We start from the raw sequence: 22104 nt of genomic DNA on the forward strand, positions 1-22104 counted from the left end.
AAGGTACAATTGTCCCAATTCCTTCCATATAAATTCCTTGGATATCATGGAAGAGCATTCCAGAATATGGGATTCTTTTTTAGGACCTTGGGATTATAATTCTCTGATATGTCCCACATAGAAATCGCTACCATATTATTGGCTCTATTTAGCCCTATATTATGCAAGGGTCATGAATTATGGCAAATTCTATTACTTTGAAATGCAGTTTTGTAAATTCAAATAATCTAATCTTTTATTTTCAGGGATATTGGGGAAATCGCACAATTGTAGCAGCCCAAGCGCCGCTAAAAAACACACTGTCTGAATTTTGGCGCATGATCTTCCAGAAAAAAATTAAATCAATTGTGGTGCTTTCTGGACCAAACCAAGAGAACGATGTAAGTATAAGATATATATATATATATATATATATATATATATATATATATATATATATATATTTAAGTTGGTACAGCAGAGAGAATTTATTTTAAGTACTGTAAATAAAATATTAAGGAGCACTTCGCATGTGTGCAACAATAAATCATGAAACACCTTTGGGATACATCTACCGCCGCTTTCCTATCACAGCTAGAACGTGGATCGTGGAACAAGGAATATAATTACACCAATAAGTTTTTGATATGATATATTTTTGTCATGCTAATGTACACAAGCTATTGTAAATGAATGAGCCACAAATGCAGTATGTGATTCTAGAGCTGTCATATCCGTGTTTCTACAGGAAGGTGAATGTGCTCCGTACTGGAAGGAACAAAGCAAGACATATGCTGATCTTGAGGTTGAGCTATCTGCTGAAAATCCATGTCATAGCTACACTGAACGCTCTTTTGAGATCAGACATACCAAGGTAGGATCACTTAGAAGTTAGCTCATATTATTTGATATTGATATATTTCACGCGTTCTAGTGGTGATGAAATGTTGGGTCTATTCTGTATATTGCGTACCTCTACGGCTTATGGCATGACTTTACTGTTATTCAATCAGATATTAAAACCTTTTAATCTTAATTATTATTTAGTAACTACAGAAAGACTTTTTTCCCATTATTAAAATATTTGCCAAGAGTTACAACATTGGTAGAGATTTACTAAGCAAAATGTGGCAAATAAGTGGTGGGTGCCTAATTTATAATTTACTACAACCTTGACAGTGTTAAAAAAAAGTAAAAGTCTAGAAAAATAGGTATGGTTGAGAGGAGCTGTAAGTTTGATAAAGATGTGCACCATTTTTGGCACAAAATATTGGTGTAAATTTTTGTTAGCCACGAGGTGACATAAAGAACACATCTAACCTGCCTAGCAAGTTGCACCAAATGTATCAAACCATGTACGGAAATGTATTACCCATTTGCATTATTTTTGCCAATACATATATTCATGTATCCTACAACAGTATTGATAAATCCCCCCACAAAAAAAATAATTACAATACTTTTTCAATTCTAAGAGTGACAGAAGTCACCAATTAAAAGCATACAATGCTATTCCCGAATTGAACTTTCTTGTATTGATGCATCTAAGTTCACACTTGCGTTGCATAATCCGTTACTCTTATTCGTTTTTAGATCCGGATAAGAGATAAAAATGGATTAGTTAAAAATCCTTTGAAATCAGTGGAGTTTTTAATTGCATCCATTAGCGTTTGTTCGCGTCCGTTATGTTAGTCATCCGCTTTTTTTTGACGGAGATAAAATACTTTTTTCTCCGTTAATGAAAACGAATGTCTAATGGGTTATTTTTTATATTTGGTGTCAATATAAAATGGATACCAAAGGATTGTAATCCATTTGCATCTGTTAATTTGATGCCGTTTTTATCCGTTATTCTGATTTAAAAACGGATCAAAGTAACAGATTATACAACGCAAGTGTGAATTTAGCCTTATATATAAATAAGTTTACCAATATTATCAATGAAAACCTGTCGACACATTGGAAATGTGAGGTTAAATGAGATTAACAATTTTAATTCCTCCTTAAATTTATTACTACACATAGGTATTACAGATATGACGTTTTTAATTATATATATAACATCTCTTCTATGTTTTTAGAGGAAAGATGTCAGAAAGGTCTCTCAGTTCCATTATAACCAATGGGGGGATGTTCTTCCCAAAGAAACTAAGAGTCTGCTGGAAATGATTGAGAAAGTCAGGAAAACGTTTTCATGTAAGAGACTGGAGGAGCAGAGCAGCCATGACAAATCAGTTCCTCTTCTTGTCCATTGCAGGTAATTCCAGGTCCTTAAAAGTGGCAGGTGCAATTGTTTTCTTTTTATATTGCATTGCATCTTTAGAAAAGTTCAGCCAATAAGCCGGTTTTCTCACTATGTCCATTTAATAAATATTTTTAGACTGCCACTGGCTAACCAGGCATCTTCGGAGTACCAAAAACCCCTTCGGCCTAGTTGACATACCCCCACTGATCATGCATATATCTAACGGTGACTTGATACATTTGTATAGTATATAAACGGGCAGTACAAAAAAAAAAGATGACAACCTGATCAATGTAAAGTCCTCTCCAACGTCAAGGGGCATTTCCTCTGTCTGGAAATAAAGAAAAAGGTTCAATCTCCAGAGGTGATAAGCCTTCTTTACCATTAGAGCTGTAAGGCCCCATGCACACGACCATAAAAAAAACTCTGTAATTGCGGACTGCACTACGGTCTGCATTTACAGACTCTCCCGCTTCTATTGGCCGTGGGAACTTTTCCGTAGCGCTACGGATAGGTATCCGTGCCGTAGAACCGTGCCAGGAAATATGGAGCATGTCCATACTTTGTATGAGAGCACGGCACGAAAATGCGGCCAGCCGTGCCCGCAATCGTGGGCCGTGTGTATGAACCCTCAATCTGTGAAATAGTCTGCCTGAGGAGCTGGTTATAGCTGAAACAGTTGATGGCTTTAAGTTAACCCCTTAAATGGTCACTAACCTTTAAACAAGTTTTGCATAAATCCCCAGTACAAGCGAATATAAGAAACTTTGTAATCTTATCTTATTAGAGAAAAATGGCACTTTCTCCACTTATCAGTCACTTTTCCGCTTCCCCTGCCTCCTGCTATGAATATTCCTGATAGGACCCTCAGGAGAAAGTTGACAGTAGTGCAGAAAAAAAATAAATTTCTACTGGTTCTTATTGGAAACCATACAGTCTGTACATATAACAGCGTGGAATAATTAGGTTTTCCTATATGGTATAAATACTAGACTTTGCAGAATTTAGATAGCCAGAACAGGTACTGGGCCAGTAAGGAATCCTGGGAGATTATTGTGAAAGATATATAATATGATGCATTAAAAAAGTAAAACATTTTTTTTATGTACAGTAGATTGATTTTATATGTAAAGTGTGAAATGGTGCTTGAAGGTGGACGCACTGATAGAATTTGTTTGCCTGTAATTTATTTTTCTTGAATCCAAAGGCAGCACAAAACGCAGGGGCGGACATACCGCATGTGCAGCCGGTGCAGCTGCACAAGGGCCCCGCGTGGGAAGGGGGCCCGTTCCTCTGCTGGCCGACTCAGTTCTCAGCTGCGCGATGCTGAGGACTGAGACAGAGGCCCGTGGACCACTGGCGTAGCTATAGGGGTCGCAGCGGTCGCAATTGCGACCGGGCCCCGAAGCCAGGGGGGCCCACGGCCCCCCGCACCACATCAATAAAAAGTTACTATAGTAACTCGGGCCGCGGGCCCCTGTTACTATAGTAACATACTTTACTTACCTTCCTGGTTCCGGATCGCAGCGGAGGTCCTGACGTCAGGCGCTGTGCGCAGCACATGACGTCACAGCGCTATGCGCCGCGCACAGCATCGAGACGACAGAACTCCCGCCGCGGCCGAAGAGGAAGGTAAGATAGCCCTGACTGGCGGGGTCCGACTCCTGGGACCCGCCAATCAGCTGTTTTGAAGGGGCCGCAGCACTCGTACGAGAGCTGCTCCCCTTCATTCCTGTCACTTCATTCCGGTCACACTGTGAATCGGTTTCGGCGATTCACAGTGTGGGCGAGTAGTGAAATGAAGGGGAAGCAGCTCTCGTACGAGTGCTGCGGCCCCTTCAAAACAGCTGATTTGCGGGTCCCGGGCGACACATCAGCTATTGATGGCCTATCCTGAGGATAGGCCATCAATGTTTAGGGACTGCACAACCCCTAAGCCTACGATGTAGCAGGCTTAGGGGGCCCATGAGACAGGATCACAGATTGTGTGATGCTGTCTGCTGGGCCCTGTATCTAAGCCAATCACATGGTAGGCTTAGATACATGGCCCATGCGTGATCCTGTCTGCTGGGCCCTGTATCTAAGCCTACCACACTGTAGGTTTAGATACAGGGCCCCAGCACACAGTAATCTTATACTGTATAAGATTACTGTCTGCTGGACCCTGTATCTAAGCCTACCTTGTGGTAGGCTTAGATACAGGGTCCCACAGACAGTATCACACATGGGCCCTGTATCTAAGCCTTAGGGTATGTGCACAGACACTAATTACGTCCGTAAGTGACGGATGTATTTCGGCCGCAAGTACCGGACCGAACACACTGCAGGGAGCCGGGCTCCTAGCGTCGTACTTATGTACGACGCTAGGAGTCCCTGCCTCGCTGTGGGACAACTGTCCTGTACTGTAATCATGTTTTCAGTACCGGACAGTTGTCCGGCAGCGAGGCAGGGACTCCTAGCGTCGTACATAACTATGATGCTAGGAGCCCGGCTCCCTGCAGTGTGTTCGGTCCGGTACTTGCGGCCGAAATACGTCCGTCAATTCCGGACGTAATTAGTGTGTGTGCACATACCCTAACACATGTGTTACTAATCATTTTTTGTGTGTTTTCTTACAGGTTCGGTCGTTGGACTACGGCGGATTCCAGGACTACTTCGATGACAGCTTTTTTTTTTATTAATAAAATGGTTAATGAGGGTTGTGTTTTTTTTTTTTATTTCAATAAAATATTTTTTCTATGTCTTTGTGGTTTTTTTTAAACTATATTACTACCGCCTTAGTAATGGCCGCCGGCTGATTGACAGCATCCATTGCTAAGGCAGGGCTTAGTGTTAGCCGGTGCAGAGGCTAACACTAACCCCCTTTATTACCCCGGTACCCACCGCCACCAGGGGTGCTGGGAAGAGCCGGGTACGATCCAGTACCTGACCATCTGTAGTGATGGTCGGCCACTGGGGTGGCCGCAGGCTGGTATTATCAGGAGGGGAAAGGCCAGATACAGTGGCCCTTCCTACCCTGGTGATGCTAGGCTGCTGCTGCTTTATTGTATCTGGCTGGTTATGAAAATGGGGGGGACGCCACGTCATTTAAAAAATAATTGGAAAGAACGATGTCGGGTCCCCCCCAATTTTCATAACCAGCCAGATACAACACAGCAGCAGCAGGCAGCATTACAAGGGTGGGAAGGGCCACTGTTTTTGGCCTTCCCCAGCCTAATACTACCAGCCTGCGGCCACCCCGGTGCCTGCCCGTCACTACAGCTGGTCGGGTACTGGTTTGTACCCGGCTCTTCCCAGTACCCCTGGTGGCGGTGGGTACCGGGGTAATAATGGGGGTTAGTGTAGACTCTGCACCGGCTAACATTAAGCCTCGCCTTAGTAATGGAGGTTGTCAATCAGCCAGCGGCCATTACTAAGGCGGTGATAATAAAGTTTAAAAAGATACAAGCACATAGAAATTTTTTTTATTGAAATAAAAACACAACCCTCATTAACCATTTTATTGAGAATAAAAAAAACGCCGTCATTGAAGTCCTCGTATCCGAAGTCCAACAACCGAACCTGTAAAAAAAACACAAACACACAAAAATAATCAGTAACACATAAAGAAGCAAAATTATTATTCTTACCTTTCCTGGGTCCAGCGCTGGAGCCGCAATGTCAGCGAGCTGGGCCCTGTATCTAATCCTATCATGTGTGATACAGTCTGCTGAGCTGTGTATCTAATCCAATCATGTATGATACTGTGCTGGGCCCTATATCTAATCCGATCATGTGTGATACTGTCTGCTGAGCCACTGTATCTAATCCTATCATGTGTGATACTGTCTGCTGAGCCACTGTATCTAATCCTATAATGTGTGGTACTGTCTGCTGAGCCACTGTATCTAATCCTATCATGTGTGATACTGTCTGCTGAGCCACTGTATCTAATCCTATCATGTGTGGTACTGTCTGCTGAGCCACTGTATCTAATCCTATCATGTGTGGTACTGTCTGCTGAGCCACTGTATCTAATCCTATCATGTGTGATACTGTCTGCTGGCCACTGTATCTAATCCTATCATGTGTGATACTGTCTGCTGAGCTGTGTATCTAATCCTATCATGTGTGATACTGCCTTCTGAGCCACTGTATCTAATCCTATCATGTGTGATACTGTCTGCTCAGCCACTGTATCTAATCCTATCCATAGTTTATAGGGTCGTAGTGCTATAGATATGCTATGCTGTCTCCTATACACACACTTTTTTTTGGGGCGGACACATATGTATTGGGGCTATTTCCCGGACATTTTAAGCCCTGAGGGTATGTTCACACGGCAGCGTCTGTTACGGCTGAAATTACTGTGCTGTTTTCAGGAGAAAACAGCACCGTAATTTCAGCCGTAATGGCATGTGCAGGCGTCTTTTGCTGCGTCCACTACGGAAGTAATTGAAGCTGGTTTTCCATGGAGTCCATGGAAAACGGCTCCATTTACATCTGAAGAAGTGACAGGCAGTTTTTTACGCGCCGCCTTTCGACAGCGGCGCGTAAAAAAAAATGACCATCGGCACAGAACATCGTAAGACCCATTCAAATGAATGGGCAGATGTTTTCCGACGCTTTTGAGCCGCATTTTCGGATGTAATTCAATGCTAAAACGCCCAAATTACGTCCGTAAATAGTGTGTGTGTGAACCCAGCCTTAGTGACGCCCCGGCTGCTAGTGCTGCATTGTTGGGTCACTTAGGAGACCCAGCGATGCAGCTGAAAGCGGACCGTCGGCCATGAGAAGTTTGCGGGGTGGGGGGGGGGGGCCCTGGCACATTATCTGCACAGGGGCCTTTTGCAGTCTGTGTCCGCCACTGACAAAACGAGTTTAGTTTCCTACCTACTAGGACAGAAAAATAATGAGTGATTATTGATTAACCCCTTACCACCGCAGTCAGTTTTGGCCATTCTGACAGAGCCCCATTTTTCAAATCTGACGTGTCACTTTATGTGGAAATTATTTTTGAATGCTTTTACTTATCAAAGCCATTCTGAGAATGTTTTGTAGTGGCACTTTGTACTTTATGTTAGTGGTCAATTATAGTTGATACCTTCTGTGTTGATTTGTAAAAAACATCAAAATGTATCAGATTTATAAAAATTAGCATTTTCAAAAATTAAATTTCTCTGCTTGTTAAACCGATAATAATACCCCAACAAAATAGAATTAACATTTTCCTTATATCTACTTTATGATATCATTTTTTTTTAAACATTCTTTTAAGGACGTTAGAAGGCTTATAAATTTAGGAGCAATTTTTCAAATTTTTAAGATATTTTCCTAAACAGAATTTATTAGGGATCAATTCAGTTCTTAAGTGGCTCTAAAGAATCTTCTACAGTAGAAATCCCTATGAATCACCACTTTTTAAAAACCACATTCCTCAAGGTATTCAAAACAGCATTTGGTAAGTTTGTTAACCCTTTAAGAATGTCAAGGGAATTAACGCAAAAGTGGAGGTGAAATGTAAAAAAAAATCTATCTTTTTGCAGATATTTAATTTGAATAATTTTTTTTCTATAACACAAAATGTGTTAACAGAGATGCAACTCAATATTTAGTACCATGATTTTGCAGTTTTTATAACTATCTTATATGTGGCCCTAGTATGCTACTGGACTCAAACACAGGCCTCAGAAATGAAGGAGCACTATTGTGGATTTTGGAGCCCTATTTTTGGTAGGTTGGGCTTCTGGCAATATTATAGATTTTCATAGCCCTTGAGGTGCCAAAACATAAACACCCCCAGAAAAGCTGAGATTTGGAAACTACACCCCTCAAGGAATCATCTAGTGGTGTAGTGAGCATTTAGACCCCGTAGGTGTTTCATAAATTATCTTAGAATTGAGCCATACAATTGAAAAACACAATTGTTTCCAATAAGATTTCCAAGAAGATGTAGTTTTAGCTCTAAATATTTTAACAAGGAATGATGGAGAAAAAACACCCCAAAATTTGTTACACAATTTTCCCCCGAGTACGACAATACCACATATGTGGTCGTAAACTGCTATTTGGGCACACAGCAGGGCTCAGAAAGGAAGTTGTGCAATTTAGCTTTTGTAGTGCCGATTTTGCTGTATTGGTTTTCTGGCGCCATGTCGCATTTGCATAGCCCCTGAGGTACCAGCATAGTGGAAACCCCCCAAAAACCCAATTTTAGAAACTACACCCTCAAGGCATTTATCAAGGGATGTAGTGAGCACCTTGACCCCACAGTTATTTTACAGCAATTAATGCGCTGCTGATGGCTTTTGGAGCGTGGATTTTGCTTTGTAATAGTTTTGTTTGGGGTTTAACTGATATTTCAATACATAATGTGGGGCATATGTAAGCTTGGTGTAGTACATAAGGGCATAATAAGGTGGCATAATAGTTCGGTAAATAAATAATAAAATTAATAATCCATAGATGCTTTGAAACAATTCTTTATGCAAAGGCCAGGTTTTTTCGGGCTGTCTTTCTTATCCCCTTTTGGAACACTCTCTGCACCTTTCAGGTTTAGAACATTTGGCTGGGAAAGTGTTGCCCTGGTATAATACAGACACCCTTTCTTCCAGAATTTGTGTTTGGGCCCTTCACTTTCTGGTTCCCAAATCCTGATGACCTTGATGAAGCAAAAGTAATGTACCCCTCTGGCCTGCACATCGGGATGTTTTTTCATCCCCTCCTTATGGGAGCCGTAGCTTTTTTATCAGTTTTTTTGTGAGACAAGCTGTTGATACCATTTTTTAGTGCAAGCAATTTTTTGATAACTTTTTATTCCATATTGTGGGAGGCATTTACCATGCAGTATAAATGGAATTAGTCTTTAGTATATTAGGTTTTACCCCTTACAAAAACCATCTTGGAAAAATTGAAATAATGTAGGAACTGTTGGGAGTTTACTTTGTTCTCTTGACACCACTGATTGAAGATCTTCCATATTTTATAGTAGGCTTTTAGTGGTATATCTTCTGGCTTATAAAAGTGTTCGCAAACCATTTATTAGTCAGTCGTGATCTCTCAGTTTTCAAGCCGCAAGTTGAAGAAAGCTAGGGTATGAACCTTTTCTGATTGAGTAGGTCTGAAGAATTTGGAAGCCTCCAGAAATCTCACCTCGAAAGACTAGAGAGGGAACCATGCCTCATTGGCTAGAATGGTATTATTGCAAATACTTCCGATCCCTCTTTTTTGATCTTCCCGAATACTTTTGGGACTAGAGGAATGGGTGGAAACACATAAACAAACTCCTCCCATGAAATAGAGAAACTGTTGATGATCAATAGACAGTCCAGATGATTAAAAGAGGCAAATCTCTCTGTCTTCCTGTTGACTGTGTCCTTTTGAGCCCACCATCTCAGTGTAAAGTGTAGTGGTGTCTGTTCCCTCCAGTAAGAATGTTGGATTGCAGACTTCTGAAATGGGATCTTGCTCATGGTATTCCCTCTATGGAGGATGTTAGAAAACCGAGGACTCTCGTGGCTGCTCCCACTGAAGCTTCCTGATAATGAGGGAGGAACTTGAATCCACTCCTGGTCTTTGTAATCCTGTCTTTAGAAAGAGTTAGGGCTTATTCAGACGAACGGGATATACGTCCGTGCAACGCGCGTGATTTTCACGTGCGCTGCACGGACCTATATTAGTCTATGGGGCTGTCCAGACAGGTGTGCGACATGTCCGTTCTTTGGGCGTTTTTCGCGCATTACGCACCCATTGAAGTCAATGGGTGCGTGAAAACCACGTGTGATTCGCGCAACAGCTGTGAAAAGGATGAATAAAAACAGAAAAGCACCACGTGCTTTTCTCTTTACAAACATCAAAACGGAGTGTCATAATGATGGCGGCTGCGCGAAAAGCACGCAGCCGCGCATCATATGCTGATGCCACGCGGAGCTGTTAAGTGCCTTCTGCGCAGGCAAAACGCCGCGTTTTTTGCGTGCGCAAAAAGCACACGCTCGTGTGAATCCAGCCTTGTTGTGAAGGATACTGTGTTGATTACAAATTCTAGGTAGCTGATTTACTGAGAAGGACTCCAATGAAATACTTTCCTGTTGATCAAGATGCCATGGTTCTCCAGAAATGAGAGGGTGGTAGCAAGTTGGCTTGAAGTAGATCCTTTGACAGTGCACTGAGTGGCCAGTTATCAAGAAACTGTATTAGAAATATCCCTCTCATTCTGAATGCTGCTGCTAGGGCAACGATTGGTGAAAACTCTAGGAGCTTTGGAGACATTCAAGGGTAGACACTTGAATTATTGATTAACAATTTTGTTGTCTCTTTTCACGGCTGTCCTCAAAAATTTCCTGTAGCTCTTGTGAATTGGAAAGTGAAAATATGCATCTTTCAGGTCTATGAAAGAAAGAATGTCTCCTTGCTGTATGATGTTGATTACTGATTTTAGAATACTTCTAGAACTTTCCTACTTAGTTTTCCTTCTGTTAAATCCCCAGATTCTAGGGTATTTTAACAACTTTAATGAGGGTATTAATCTTTTCACAATATGACAATCTTCCGAAACTGTGTGCTATCGGGAACAATTTCACCTTACAAGCGGGAAATCGAACCCAAAGGGACAACATTTGAAGTAGAAAGGGAAAAAATTTGCAGAGTTATGCGGGAAGATTTTATCTTTTGAGCACTCTTTTTGGAAAGACAGCTGGGTCTTAAACCAAGAAAAAAACATAACGTCAGAGCTCACTAAAGGATTATCCTTGGAAGGGGACATCCAGAACACAAGTCCGACTCTAAGTCATCTAGAAGTGGTTGCTGGCATTTATGGCAACATCTGTTTTTGGATGTGCATTTCCCACTTTCTCTAGAATAACTCCACATCTGAAACATAAATAGTCACGATATGATAAAACGTATAAATAAACGCTGTTGCGTTAAGAGCTGCTGGTAACTTTTCATATCTTAAGCTGCATAGAGAGCAGCTGCCCAGTAAAGTGCTGCACCGGCTGCACGTGGGAATGCCAATATATAAGTGAGAGATATTGCAAGACTTACCTAAATTGTGCGCAAGTGCAGAGAGAGACACGAGTCTCGAGCGGCCATAGAGAGAAACCTTAGCCAACAGGTGCTGTGATTTCTCTGATGCTTCTCTACAGGGAATGCAGTACAGCACTGAGGTTAGTGGAATCATCAATCTGGGGAAACAGACAACGCTCTCCCACATTCTGTAAAGCGATGATCTCCTAACACACCAGGAAGGTTAAAGGCAAGCACCGAACACTCCGGGGCTGAGCTGAGACACTCTCAGTATGCCTCACCAGAGCTACACACTCATGACTTGAGTTTACCTCAACACAGAGCAACGCCCGGGATGCCATAATAAAGCAGCAGGCCAAAAGTTTTGCCGATAACCAGCTGTACCTGTAGGACAGAAGAAAAAACACGTGGTTATTTTCTGAGGGGACTATTATGTCTTAGTAGTCCATTGATTGATTTATTTATTGATAATTGATGAAACATTTGATTGTCAATGAATTAGCTACTCATATTTTTTACTTCTGTCCTAGTAGGAGGCAAACTAAACCCACTTGCATTGTGCTGCCATGACAAGGAAACTTTAAATTACAGACATTTTGTTTATAGGTTTTGGGTTGTGACAAGTTTCCATTCAACTTCATGAATAGTGGTTGTTATAAATAATGTATGCTATTATATAACATGAATATAATTGGTGTGTAAGCTTGGCGGATCTTACGCTCTTGCCATCCGTTATATATACAATATTCTTGTGCATTTTCACCTATACATGTATTTACAAAGAGCTGTGTTCATCTCGCTGTTTGATATTTTTTTTCAAAGTGATGGATCTCAGAGAACTGGGACATTCTGTGCCCTCTGGAATCTTCTAGAAAGTGCTCAGGTTGAAGAAGTCATTGATGTCTTCCAGACGGTGAAACGTTTGCGTCGCCAGCGGTCAGGAATGGTGTCTTCTTTTGTAAGTATATGATAAGGGTAGCGTTTTTTTTTTGTGCATAACACTGCATTTTCCAAAGGGGGTGATAATTCTGTTATTTTTCCCCCCTTACTACATATGTTAGAAATCTTATAACAGAGTTATGTTAGCTACTAGTTTAAACAACCAAAGTCATTCATAAAATATGTTCCATTCATAAAGGCCTGAAATCATATTTAAGAAGTAATCACAATTTATAACAGGCCCTTTATAGTGCATCATATATAATAAAATTGACATACAAAATACATTGAATGTGACACTCATAATTTGGACAAAGTAAATAGAAAAAATACTATACTATGAAAGGTATATTGTTGGTTAATGGCAGCACCAGGTTTGTACACCTTTTGTAATAATTTTTTTTTTGCATTGCTTCAACTTTGCAACTAGTCCTAATTAAAAAAATCTCCAAATATTTTGTGTACACAGCTCTTATACAGGTGCATGTGTCTCTATGGCAATAGGCTATAAAAAAAAACCCTGTGTAGTTTGATTCTGCAGTTATATTCACTTCCAGCTATCCCATGTTTCTTGCTAACAAAGATTTGGTGGGTTCTCAAGAATTGGTTGCAAAAGTATACATCCCTTATATATCCTGGCAGGAAAACCATGGGTTTAAGATGTACTTCCTGTTCTTGAATGGGTTTTCTACAAGTATGCTGTCCCCCTACTATCGGGGGGAAAAAAACACTGGTAGGTTAAGTGGCTTCTTATGAAACGGCCACTAAGGCCTAGTTAATACGGAGGAATTTTCCACGGTTCTCACCGCCTTTCTGTCCTGCAGCCATTGAGGGCCGCGGGCAAAAAACGCAGTGAAAAATGCTTTCTATGCCTCACATTGATTTCAATGGGAGCTCAGAGGCGGGATTGCGGCAAGAAAGAACATGGCGCTTTTTTTTCCCGCAAGCGGCTAACAGACGCCACGGAAGAAAACTCCTCCACCTCCCATTGAAATTAAAGGGAGGCGGTTTCGGACGTTGTTTTGGCGCTGATTCCGAAGCGGTTTCTGTTTCAAAATCAGCGCCAAAAAACGTTGTGTGGGCTGGCACTTCATCAACATTAGAGCATTGTAAATATAATGATCATTCAGCATTGAAATTAACATTTGGCATTGCAAGCAAGTATGTTATGTTAATATGGAGATCATCGGCTTCCAGACAAAGCTGGTGCCACTTATTTCTGGGGAAACAATGGATTTAACAAGTTAAACTCCAACCTGCAACCTGCCTTATTCTTCTCAATGGAGGCATCGGGTGACAGTCAGGTATGTTAGACTGCTGGTGTTTAGACTATTGGCAAATATCTAACATGTATTCCCAGCTTTACATGTAAATGTTTATGTACCACAGATAGGGAAATTGTAAGACTTAATGTATCCACGCCGTGCCTTGTACACATTATGTGTACGGCTCTCTAGCATATGTTGGCACTCAAATAAGAAAAAATAAATGCTTGTATAATCTTAAATGCTACTTTATGTAAACGTTATTATTTTATATCATTTTAGGAGCAGTATGAGTTCCTTTATGACACTTTGGCCAGCACAGTACCTGCTCAGAATGGTCAGGTCACGATAACCATTCATCAGGACGACAAACCGGATATCAAGAATGAAATGAAGAACAAAACTCCAGAAGAACAGGCAATCACAGCCACCTTAAAAGAGGACAGCCCACCTAAACCCAAACAGGATGAAACCGTCTCCAATGGACCCAGCGCAGCAGTGTTCACAGATGTGTCACTGAGAATAGATGAATGAGAAGCAAGTGAATATAGCAGAGAGAGGATAGTGGACGAGTTTATGGCTTTTGGGCCTTTTAGGTCAACTGAGCTTCTTTATCATGAACAAAACGGGTACTTTAACTTATATCAATGTATAATATAAGTGCACATGGTTAGGAATTGCTGTTAATAATAACGTTAACATGCATTATGAAAAAAGTTATAACAATCCTCCGCACACAGTACAATGTGGGCCCGAGATGTGTTATGGCAACAATCTATCGAAAAAAAAAATTCTCCATCTAATTCAGCATATTTTATATGGACGTATAGACGGCCCGCTGCTTTCCAAATGCAGAGATGACGCATCACGTCTCTATCTGCAATTTGGTATTTGATCCATATACATTCCAAGCAGGCAAAAGCTTCAACTAAGCAAGCCGTAGATGTTGGTAAAATCGCTCATCAGCTTATATTTCTGCTCTAGGGGTATTTTTTCATGTATATTAATCATTTTGTAAACTTAAGGGTTTGATAAGGAATATTGTGCTTCTTCGCGTGCATTCTTTTATTATTATGTAAGAGGTATAAAGTAATTAGGAGTTAGGCTATGTTCACACCACCATCATGGTTTACATTTTAATGGAAACCATGATGACTGTGCTGGATGCATCTCATGACCGACACCAACTTTGCCCAACGAACCCCATTGACTTATAATGAGGTCCATCTGGGTTCCGTCGTGATTTCCGTCATTTTGGTGGGAAGAATAGTGCTGCATGCTGTGCTCTTTCTGTCAAATCTGACAAAATTGTTGATGGAAGCTCCAAACAGAGCCTCTGAAATTATTGTGAACCAAGCCAACGTTTTATTCAAATCTAAAATATATCACATATTTTCAAAGCCTCACCAGGTCTATGGTGCCAAAATGAAAATATAGGTAAAGATAGAGTTAAGAAATCTTTGTACATACTCATTCAAAGGTGAAATTCAATGTTGGGTCACATCTGGGCCCTAGTTTTAAATGTTTAAGGCTAACCTTTGAACTCTATCTATCTATTAACCTGCACATTGTATTTGGTAAAAGTGGGTTCAACAATATAGAAGGCATACAAGAACATGATTGAGACATGCATTAAAGGCTATGTACACTTTTGAAATCGTTGTTTTTTTTTTGTCTATTAGTGTGATTGGTGCAACTTTCAAATAACTTTTTATTAAATCTTATTTTTACTTTTTGAGATACAGCTGCTTTGTATTCTGTATACAAAGCAGCTATATCGTGCACTGAGACATGAATCCATCAGGTCCCGTGAGACTGACTGGTTCAGTGAGAGCGTAATCGATCACATCTAAGTTATGAACTTATATATGATCAATAGCAGCTGTACATGCAGGACCCCCTGACACTGAACCCGTCAATCCCGCAGACCTGACTGATACAGGTTTCAGTGCTAGATACAGCTGCTCTGTATACAGAATGCAAAGCAGCTGTATCTCAAAATGTAAAAATTATTTTTAATAAAAAGTAATTAGAAAGTTGCAGCAATCTCACTGGTACACATTTTCAACCTGTAGAAAAACCAAACCAACATTCACAAAACTTAGATGTACAGTATCTCTCAACTTTTTGGATAGTCAAAGAGGGTCACTAATGGTTCATTGTGTGAAATGTCCATTTTCTCATGCATGTCTTTACACTTGAATCGTTTTTCATTTACACATTAGTATTTCAAGGTCCAAAGTACATAAAATTGTGAAATAATACACAAATTGGTGTTTAATATGCAATTAGGAACCATAAAGATGCTGGAACAATATAGTAAATTAATTTATGAAAAAAAATAACCATAGGACAGGGTCAAATATAGGGACTATCCCTCCACGAGAGGAACACTTGGGAGGTAGGCACCAGATAGTCATTCTCTTTTCGATATTATTTTTTTATTATTTTCTTTTCTCACATTTTTCTTTGGATATTTTTTATTGGAGAAGGTTCATGCTGTAGACCACATGCTGACTTCCATTTATGCCCATACAAAGTCCCAATCTAATGTGAACATTGTCAATCTGGACACTTTTCTATATGCCCACGATTTTTTAAAGATAGGAGAACAGATTCATGCACCACGATGACACCACTGTTTGGAAAGAGAAGTTGAATCATTATGTGGTATTTTAGGAGTTTGGTTATTTGCACTAGAGCTTAAACTTTGTGTTTCCAAAACCATAAATAAAAGTTGTAAATTAATGAAAATAGTTTTCCAAATGTAACAGTGAGTTTGATCTTATAGTAACATTTTATGTTGTTCATTTTTATATTTTTGCTCTATCAAACACATACTCTTACCTATAGGTGGGATTTTCAGTGGCCGTTCCACGACTAGGAAGTAGACTTAAACCTCTACGTGTTAAATTGGGCATTCTAGTAAAGTGCCCTCCTCAGAGCTTATAAATGAGCCACACAGATTTGTACATTTTAATGGAATACATACTGAGTAATATAGAAACATTTACGGCTGTTATGTGGACTCGAGCTATTTGTTTGCGATGCAGATTTTTTTTTACGTAATATATTAATAGATTTATTGCTTTGTGATATAAAAATTTCTAAATAAATGTTTTTCCTACTGAAAAGAGGATTTGAGAATATTTAATCTAATATTCTGTGAAAAGATTGCCAATTATTTAAGATGGATTTTTTTAAATTTTCTGAAACCAGGAAGAATAAAAAAAAAAATCTAGACATTTTGTATATTTATATTGTGTGTTGATTATGTTTTTTTACTTAAAGAGGCTCTGTCACCAGATTTTGCAAGCCCTATCTGCTATTGCAGCAGATAGGCGCTGCAATGTAGATTACAGTAACGTTTTTATTTTTTAAAAACGAGCATTTTTGGCCAAGTTATGACCATTTTTGTAGTTATGCAAATGAGGCTTGCAAAAGTCCAAGTGGGTGTGTTTAAAAGTAAAAGTCCAAGTGGGCGTGTATTATGTGCGTACATCGGGGCGTTTTTAATACTTTTACTAGCTGGGCGCTCTGAAGAGAAGTATCATCCACTTCTCTTCAGAACGCCCAGCTTCTGACAGTGCAGATCTGTGACGTCACTCACAGGTCCTGCATCGTGTCGGCCACATCGGCACCAGAGGCTACAGTTGATTCTGCAGCAGCATCAGCGTTTGCAGGTAAGATCGACTTACAATGTGATATACATGATCAGTGCAAACGTCATTCTCTAAAATATTGATATGTGTCTACCTTTTCAATATTCTATTCAGGCGTTTCATTCAGTCCATTGCCACAGGTGTATAAAATCTATCACCTAGCCATGCAGTCGCCTTTACAAATATTTGTGAAAAAATGGGTCGTTCTAAAGAGCTCACTGAATAAGAATGTGGTACTGTAATAGGGTGTCACCATTGTAACAAGTTAGGCCTCATGCACACGGCCATGCCCGTAGTCACGGCATTTTTGACCCGTTCTTCCATACAAAGTATGGGAGCACGGCCCGTAAAAAGCAAAAGATAAGACATGTCCTATCTTTTGCTGTACACTTCTACGGCATGGACACCTAACCGTAGAGATGCGGAAAGGTGTCCGCGGCCAAAAGAAGCGAATATATTTGTAATTGCGGACCGTATTACGGTCCGCAATTATGGAGAATATTTACGGTCATGTGCATGGGGCCTCGGTGTGTGAAGTTTCTGATCTCCTAGATATTCCACAATCAACTGTGAGTGGTGTTATATACGAAAACACAGAAAAAGGCCATACTTACAAATGGACACAGCCAGGTCAGAAACGTTGATGACGGAGTGAGCAGGTGCTTTAAATAATAATAGCCACTCCCACTGGTCTTGAGGGGAGTGGTGTGTGGTGCATGGGATGTGTAGTAAGAAATAATAAATGAATAGTGTGTGTGCAAGTGTAATACTATGAGTGAAATAAAGGGGCAGTAATGAGTGAAGTGCCTCAATAGAAATAAATGGATAATGGGGTGTAAGTGTGTGAAACATGGAGGGATAGTGTGTACGTCATGAGGCACAACGTGTATAGCCAGGTAGAAGCCTATTTGTGACGCCTTGATAATTCATAGAGCGGGCTACCCTGCTTGCTATGCCAAACAACAACACACCATGCTCTCCCAGCATCAAAGACCCGGCTGTGTCCAAGAGAAGCGAATATATGTAGTAATAAAAAATACCTGGGGTATTGGTAATCATTTTGGCCAAAAGGACGCAAGCTCGCAATCCACGACAAGGATCCCCAGACTTGCGAGTCCCTAACTCCTTAAATGGAACAGAATGTTCCTGGTGTACAAACAGAACCGATAAAAACAAGGGGACATATACGAAAACACAGACTGATGTACAAACTGATGTTTGTACATCAGGAACATTCTGTTCCATTTAAGGAGTTAGGGATTCGCAAGTCTGGGGATCCTTGTCGTGGATTGCGAGCTTGCGTCCTTTTGGCCAAAATGATTACCAATACCCCAGGTATTTTTCATTACTACATATATTCACTTCTCTTGGACACAGCCGGGTCTTTGATGCTGGGAGAGCATGGTGTGTTGTTGTTTGCCATAGCAAGCAGGGTAGCCCGCTCTATGAATTATCAAGGCGTCACAAATAGGCTTCTACCTGGCTATACACGTTGTGCCTCATGACGTACACACTATCCCTCCATGTTTCACACACTTACACCCCATTATCCATTTATTTCTATTGAGACACTTCACTCATTACTGCCCCTATATTTCACTCATAGTATTACACTTGCACACACACTATTCATTTATTATTTCTTACTACACATCCCATGCACCACACACCACTCCCCTCAAGACCAGTGGGAGTGGCTATTATTATTTAAAGCACCTGCTCACTCCGTCATCAGCGTTTCTGACCTGGCTGTGTCCATTTGTAAGTATGGCCTTTTTCTGTGTTTTCGTATATGTCCCCTTGTTTTTATCGGTTCTGTGAGTGGTGTTAGTGCAAAGTGGAAGCATTTAATAACCATAGCAACTCAACCAAAAGGTGGCAACCACGTATAGTTACAGAGCGTGGTCGCTGAGTGCTGAGGCACAAAGTGCATAAAAGACACCAATGCTCTGTAAACTCAATAACTGCAGAGTTACAAACCCTCTCTGGCATTAACATCTGGGAGCGTCATGGCATGGGTTTCCATGGCCGAGCAGCTGCATGCAAGCCTTACATCACCAAGCACAATATCAAGCGTCGGATAGAGTGGTGTAAAGCCGCCACTGGACTCTGGAGCAGAGGAAACGTGTTCTGTGAAGCGACAAATCACCCTTCTCTATCTGGCAGTCTGATGGATGAGTCTGGGTTTGGCGGATTCCAGGAGAACGTTATCTGCCTGACTGTATTGTGCCAACTGTAAAGTTTGGTGGAGGAGGGATAATGCTCTGGGGTTGTTTTTCAGGGTTTGGCTTTGCCCCTTAGTTCCATTGAAGGGAAATCTTAATGCTTCCGTATACCAAGACATTTTGGACAATTGTATGCTTCTTTCTCTGTGAGAACAGTTTGGGGTAGGCCCTTTTCTATTCCAGCATGACTGTACCCCAGTGCACAAAGCAAGGTCCATAAAGGTATGGTTAGGTGAGTTTGGTGTGGAGGAACTTCACTGGCCTGCACAGTGCCCTGACCTCAACCCCATCAAACCTTTGGGATGAACTAAAATGAAGATTGCAAGTCAGGCCATCTTGTCCAACAACTTTACATTGAAGTTATTTGAGGAATCATTGTGCAGTTAATGAAGGCTGAGATCATAGTTACTGGTACCATATCTTGAAAGCATCAGTAAATAGAACTAGCGAGGTGAACAAATAAAACTGAAATGATGCTGATATATATTTTTAAAACCTAAACAAGAAATGTACACTATCGTTCAAAAGTTTAGGGTCACTTAAAAATTTCCTTATTTTTGAAAGAAAAGCACAGTTTTTTTCAATCAAGATAACATTAAATTAATCAGAAATACACTCTATACATTGTTAATGTGCTAAATGACTATTCTAGCTGCAAACATCTGGTTTTTAATGCAATATCTACATAGGTGTATAGAGGCCCATTTCCAGCAACCATCACTCCAGTGTTCTAATGGTACATTGTGTTTGCTAGCTGTGTTAGAAGGCTAATGGATGGTTAGAAAACACTTGAAAACCCTTGTGCAATTATGTTAGCACCGCTGTAAACAGTTTTGCTGTTTAGAGGAGCTATAAAACTGACCTTCCTTTGAGCTAGTTGAGAATCTGGGGCATTACATTTGTGGGCTCGATTAAACTCTCAAAATGGCTAGAAAAAGAGAGCTTTCATGTGAAACTCGACAGTCTATTCTTGTTCTTAGAAATGAAGGCTATTCCATGAGAGAAATTGCCAAGAAACGGAAGATTTCCTACAACGGTGTGTACTACTCCCTTCAGAGGACAGCACACACAGGCCCTAACCAGAGTAGAAAGAGAAGTGGGAGGCCCCGCTGCACAACTGAGCAACAAGACAAGTACATTAGAGTCTCTAGTTTGAGAAATAGACGCCTCACAGGTCCTCAACTGGCAGCTTCATTAAATAGTACCCGCAAAACGCCAGTGTCAACGTCTACAGTGAAGAGGCGACTCCAGGATGCTGGCCTTCAGGGCAGAGTGGCAAAGAAAAAGCCATATCTGAGACTGGCTAATAAAAGGAAAAGATTAATATGGGCAAAAGCACACAGACATTGGACAAAGGAACATTGGAAAAAAGTGTTATGGACAGACGAATCGAAGTTTGAGGTGTTTGGATCACACAGAAGAACATTTGTGAGACGCAAAACAACTGAAAAGATGCTGGAAGAGTGCCTGACGCCATCTGTCAAGCATGGTGGAGGTAATGTGATGGTCTGGGGTTGCTTTGGTGCTGGTAAAGTGGGAGATTTGTACAAGGTAAAAGGGATTTTGAATAAGGAAGGCTATCACTCCATTTTGCAACACCATGCCATACCCTGTGGACAGCGCTGATTGGAGCCAATTTCATCCTACAACAGGACAATGACCCAAAGCACACGTCCAAATTATGCAAGAACTATTTAGGGAAGATGCAGGCAGCTGGTATTCTATCTGTAATGGAGTGGCCAGCGCAGTCACCAGATCTCAACCCCATAGAGCTGTTGTGAGAGCAGCTTGACCGTATGGTACGCAAGAAGTGCCCATCAAGCCAATCCAACTTGTGGGAGGGGCTTCTGGAAGCATGGGGTGAAATTTCTCCCGATTACCTCAGCAAATTAACAGCTAGAATGCCAAAGGTCTGCAATGCTGTAATTGCTGCAAATGGAGCATTCTTTGACGAAAGCAAAGTTTGAAGGAGAAAATTATTATTTCAAATAAAAATCATTATTTCTAACCTTGTCAATGTCTTGACTATATTTTCTAGTCATTTTGCAACTCATTTGATAAATATAAGTGTGAGTTTTCATGGAAAACACAAAATTGTCTGGGTGACCCCAAACTTTTGAACGGTAATGTATGTGAACACGTAATGCTCATGATGAGTTCACAAGCTAAATCTAATGTATATATCTATTTCCTGTTGATTATATAGTGCCAACATATTCTGCAGCATTGAACAAAGGTTGTCATCATACACATTAGTCCCTATCCCCAATGGGGCTCATAATCTAATTTTCCTATCACATATACCAATTTTATATGAAGACAATAAAAGGCTCCTTTCACACTACCATTAAGCTCCGTTTAGCTCTCTTCTGCCAGAGGAAGAGATGAACATGTGTCCAAACGGAAAGCATCGCTTCCGTTAAAATTACCATTCATTTCAATGGTAATTCTTTTGTTTCAGATGCATTCCGTTTGCCACTGTTCGCTAGGTTTCCGTTTATTTTCACGGAAGCATAAGTGCTGCAGACTGCACTTTTGCTTACGTCAAAAAACGGAAACTTGGTGAACAAAGGCAAACGGGATGTATCTGAAACAAAAGAATTACCATTGAAATGAATGGTAATTCTAATGGAAGCGATGCTCTACGTTTGGACTATGATTCATCTCTTCCTCTGATGGAAGACAGCATTAAAAGATAGGCCCCATGCACACGAACGTGTTTTTGCGTCCGTAGTTCACCCACAAATCTCCGTGCATTGCCCGGGAGCCTGGACCGCAAAAAGATT

General features: G+C 40.7%; 1 protein-coding gene across 1 annotated transcript in view; it reads left to right on the forward strand.

The window, feature by feature from the left end:
* PTPRC (protein tyrosine phosphatase receptor type C) overlaps positions 1-14499 on the forward strand; it is a 130584-nt gene extending 116085 nt beyond the window's left edge. Inside the window, exons 29-33 of the mRNA XM_075832238.1 lie at positions 246-380; positions 728-853; positions 2061-2236; positions 12050-12185; positions 13714-14499. Of these exons, the coding sequence (XP_075688353.1) occupies positions 246-380; positions 728-853; positions 2061-2236; positions 12050-12185; positions 13714-13965 (825 nt within the window). The 3' untranslated portion in view covers positions 13966-14499. The remainder of the gene's footprint in view (positions 1-245; positions 381-727; positions 854-2060; positions 2237-12049; positions 12186-13713) is intronic.
* The last annotated feature ends 7605 nt before the right edge of the window (positions 14500-22104 follow it).

This window comes from Rhinoderma darwinii, chromosome 7 (genome assembly GCF_050947455.1).
Source record: "Rhinoderma darwinii isolate aRhiDar2 chromosome 7, aRhiDar2.hap1, whole genome shotgun sequence".
NCBI classification, from domain to species: Eukaryota; Metazoa; Chordata; class Amphibia; order Anura; family Rhinodermatidae; genus Rhinoderma; species Rhinoderma darwinii.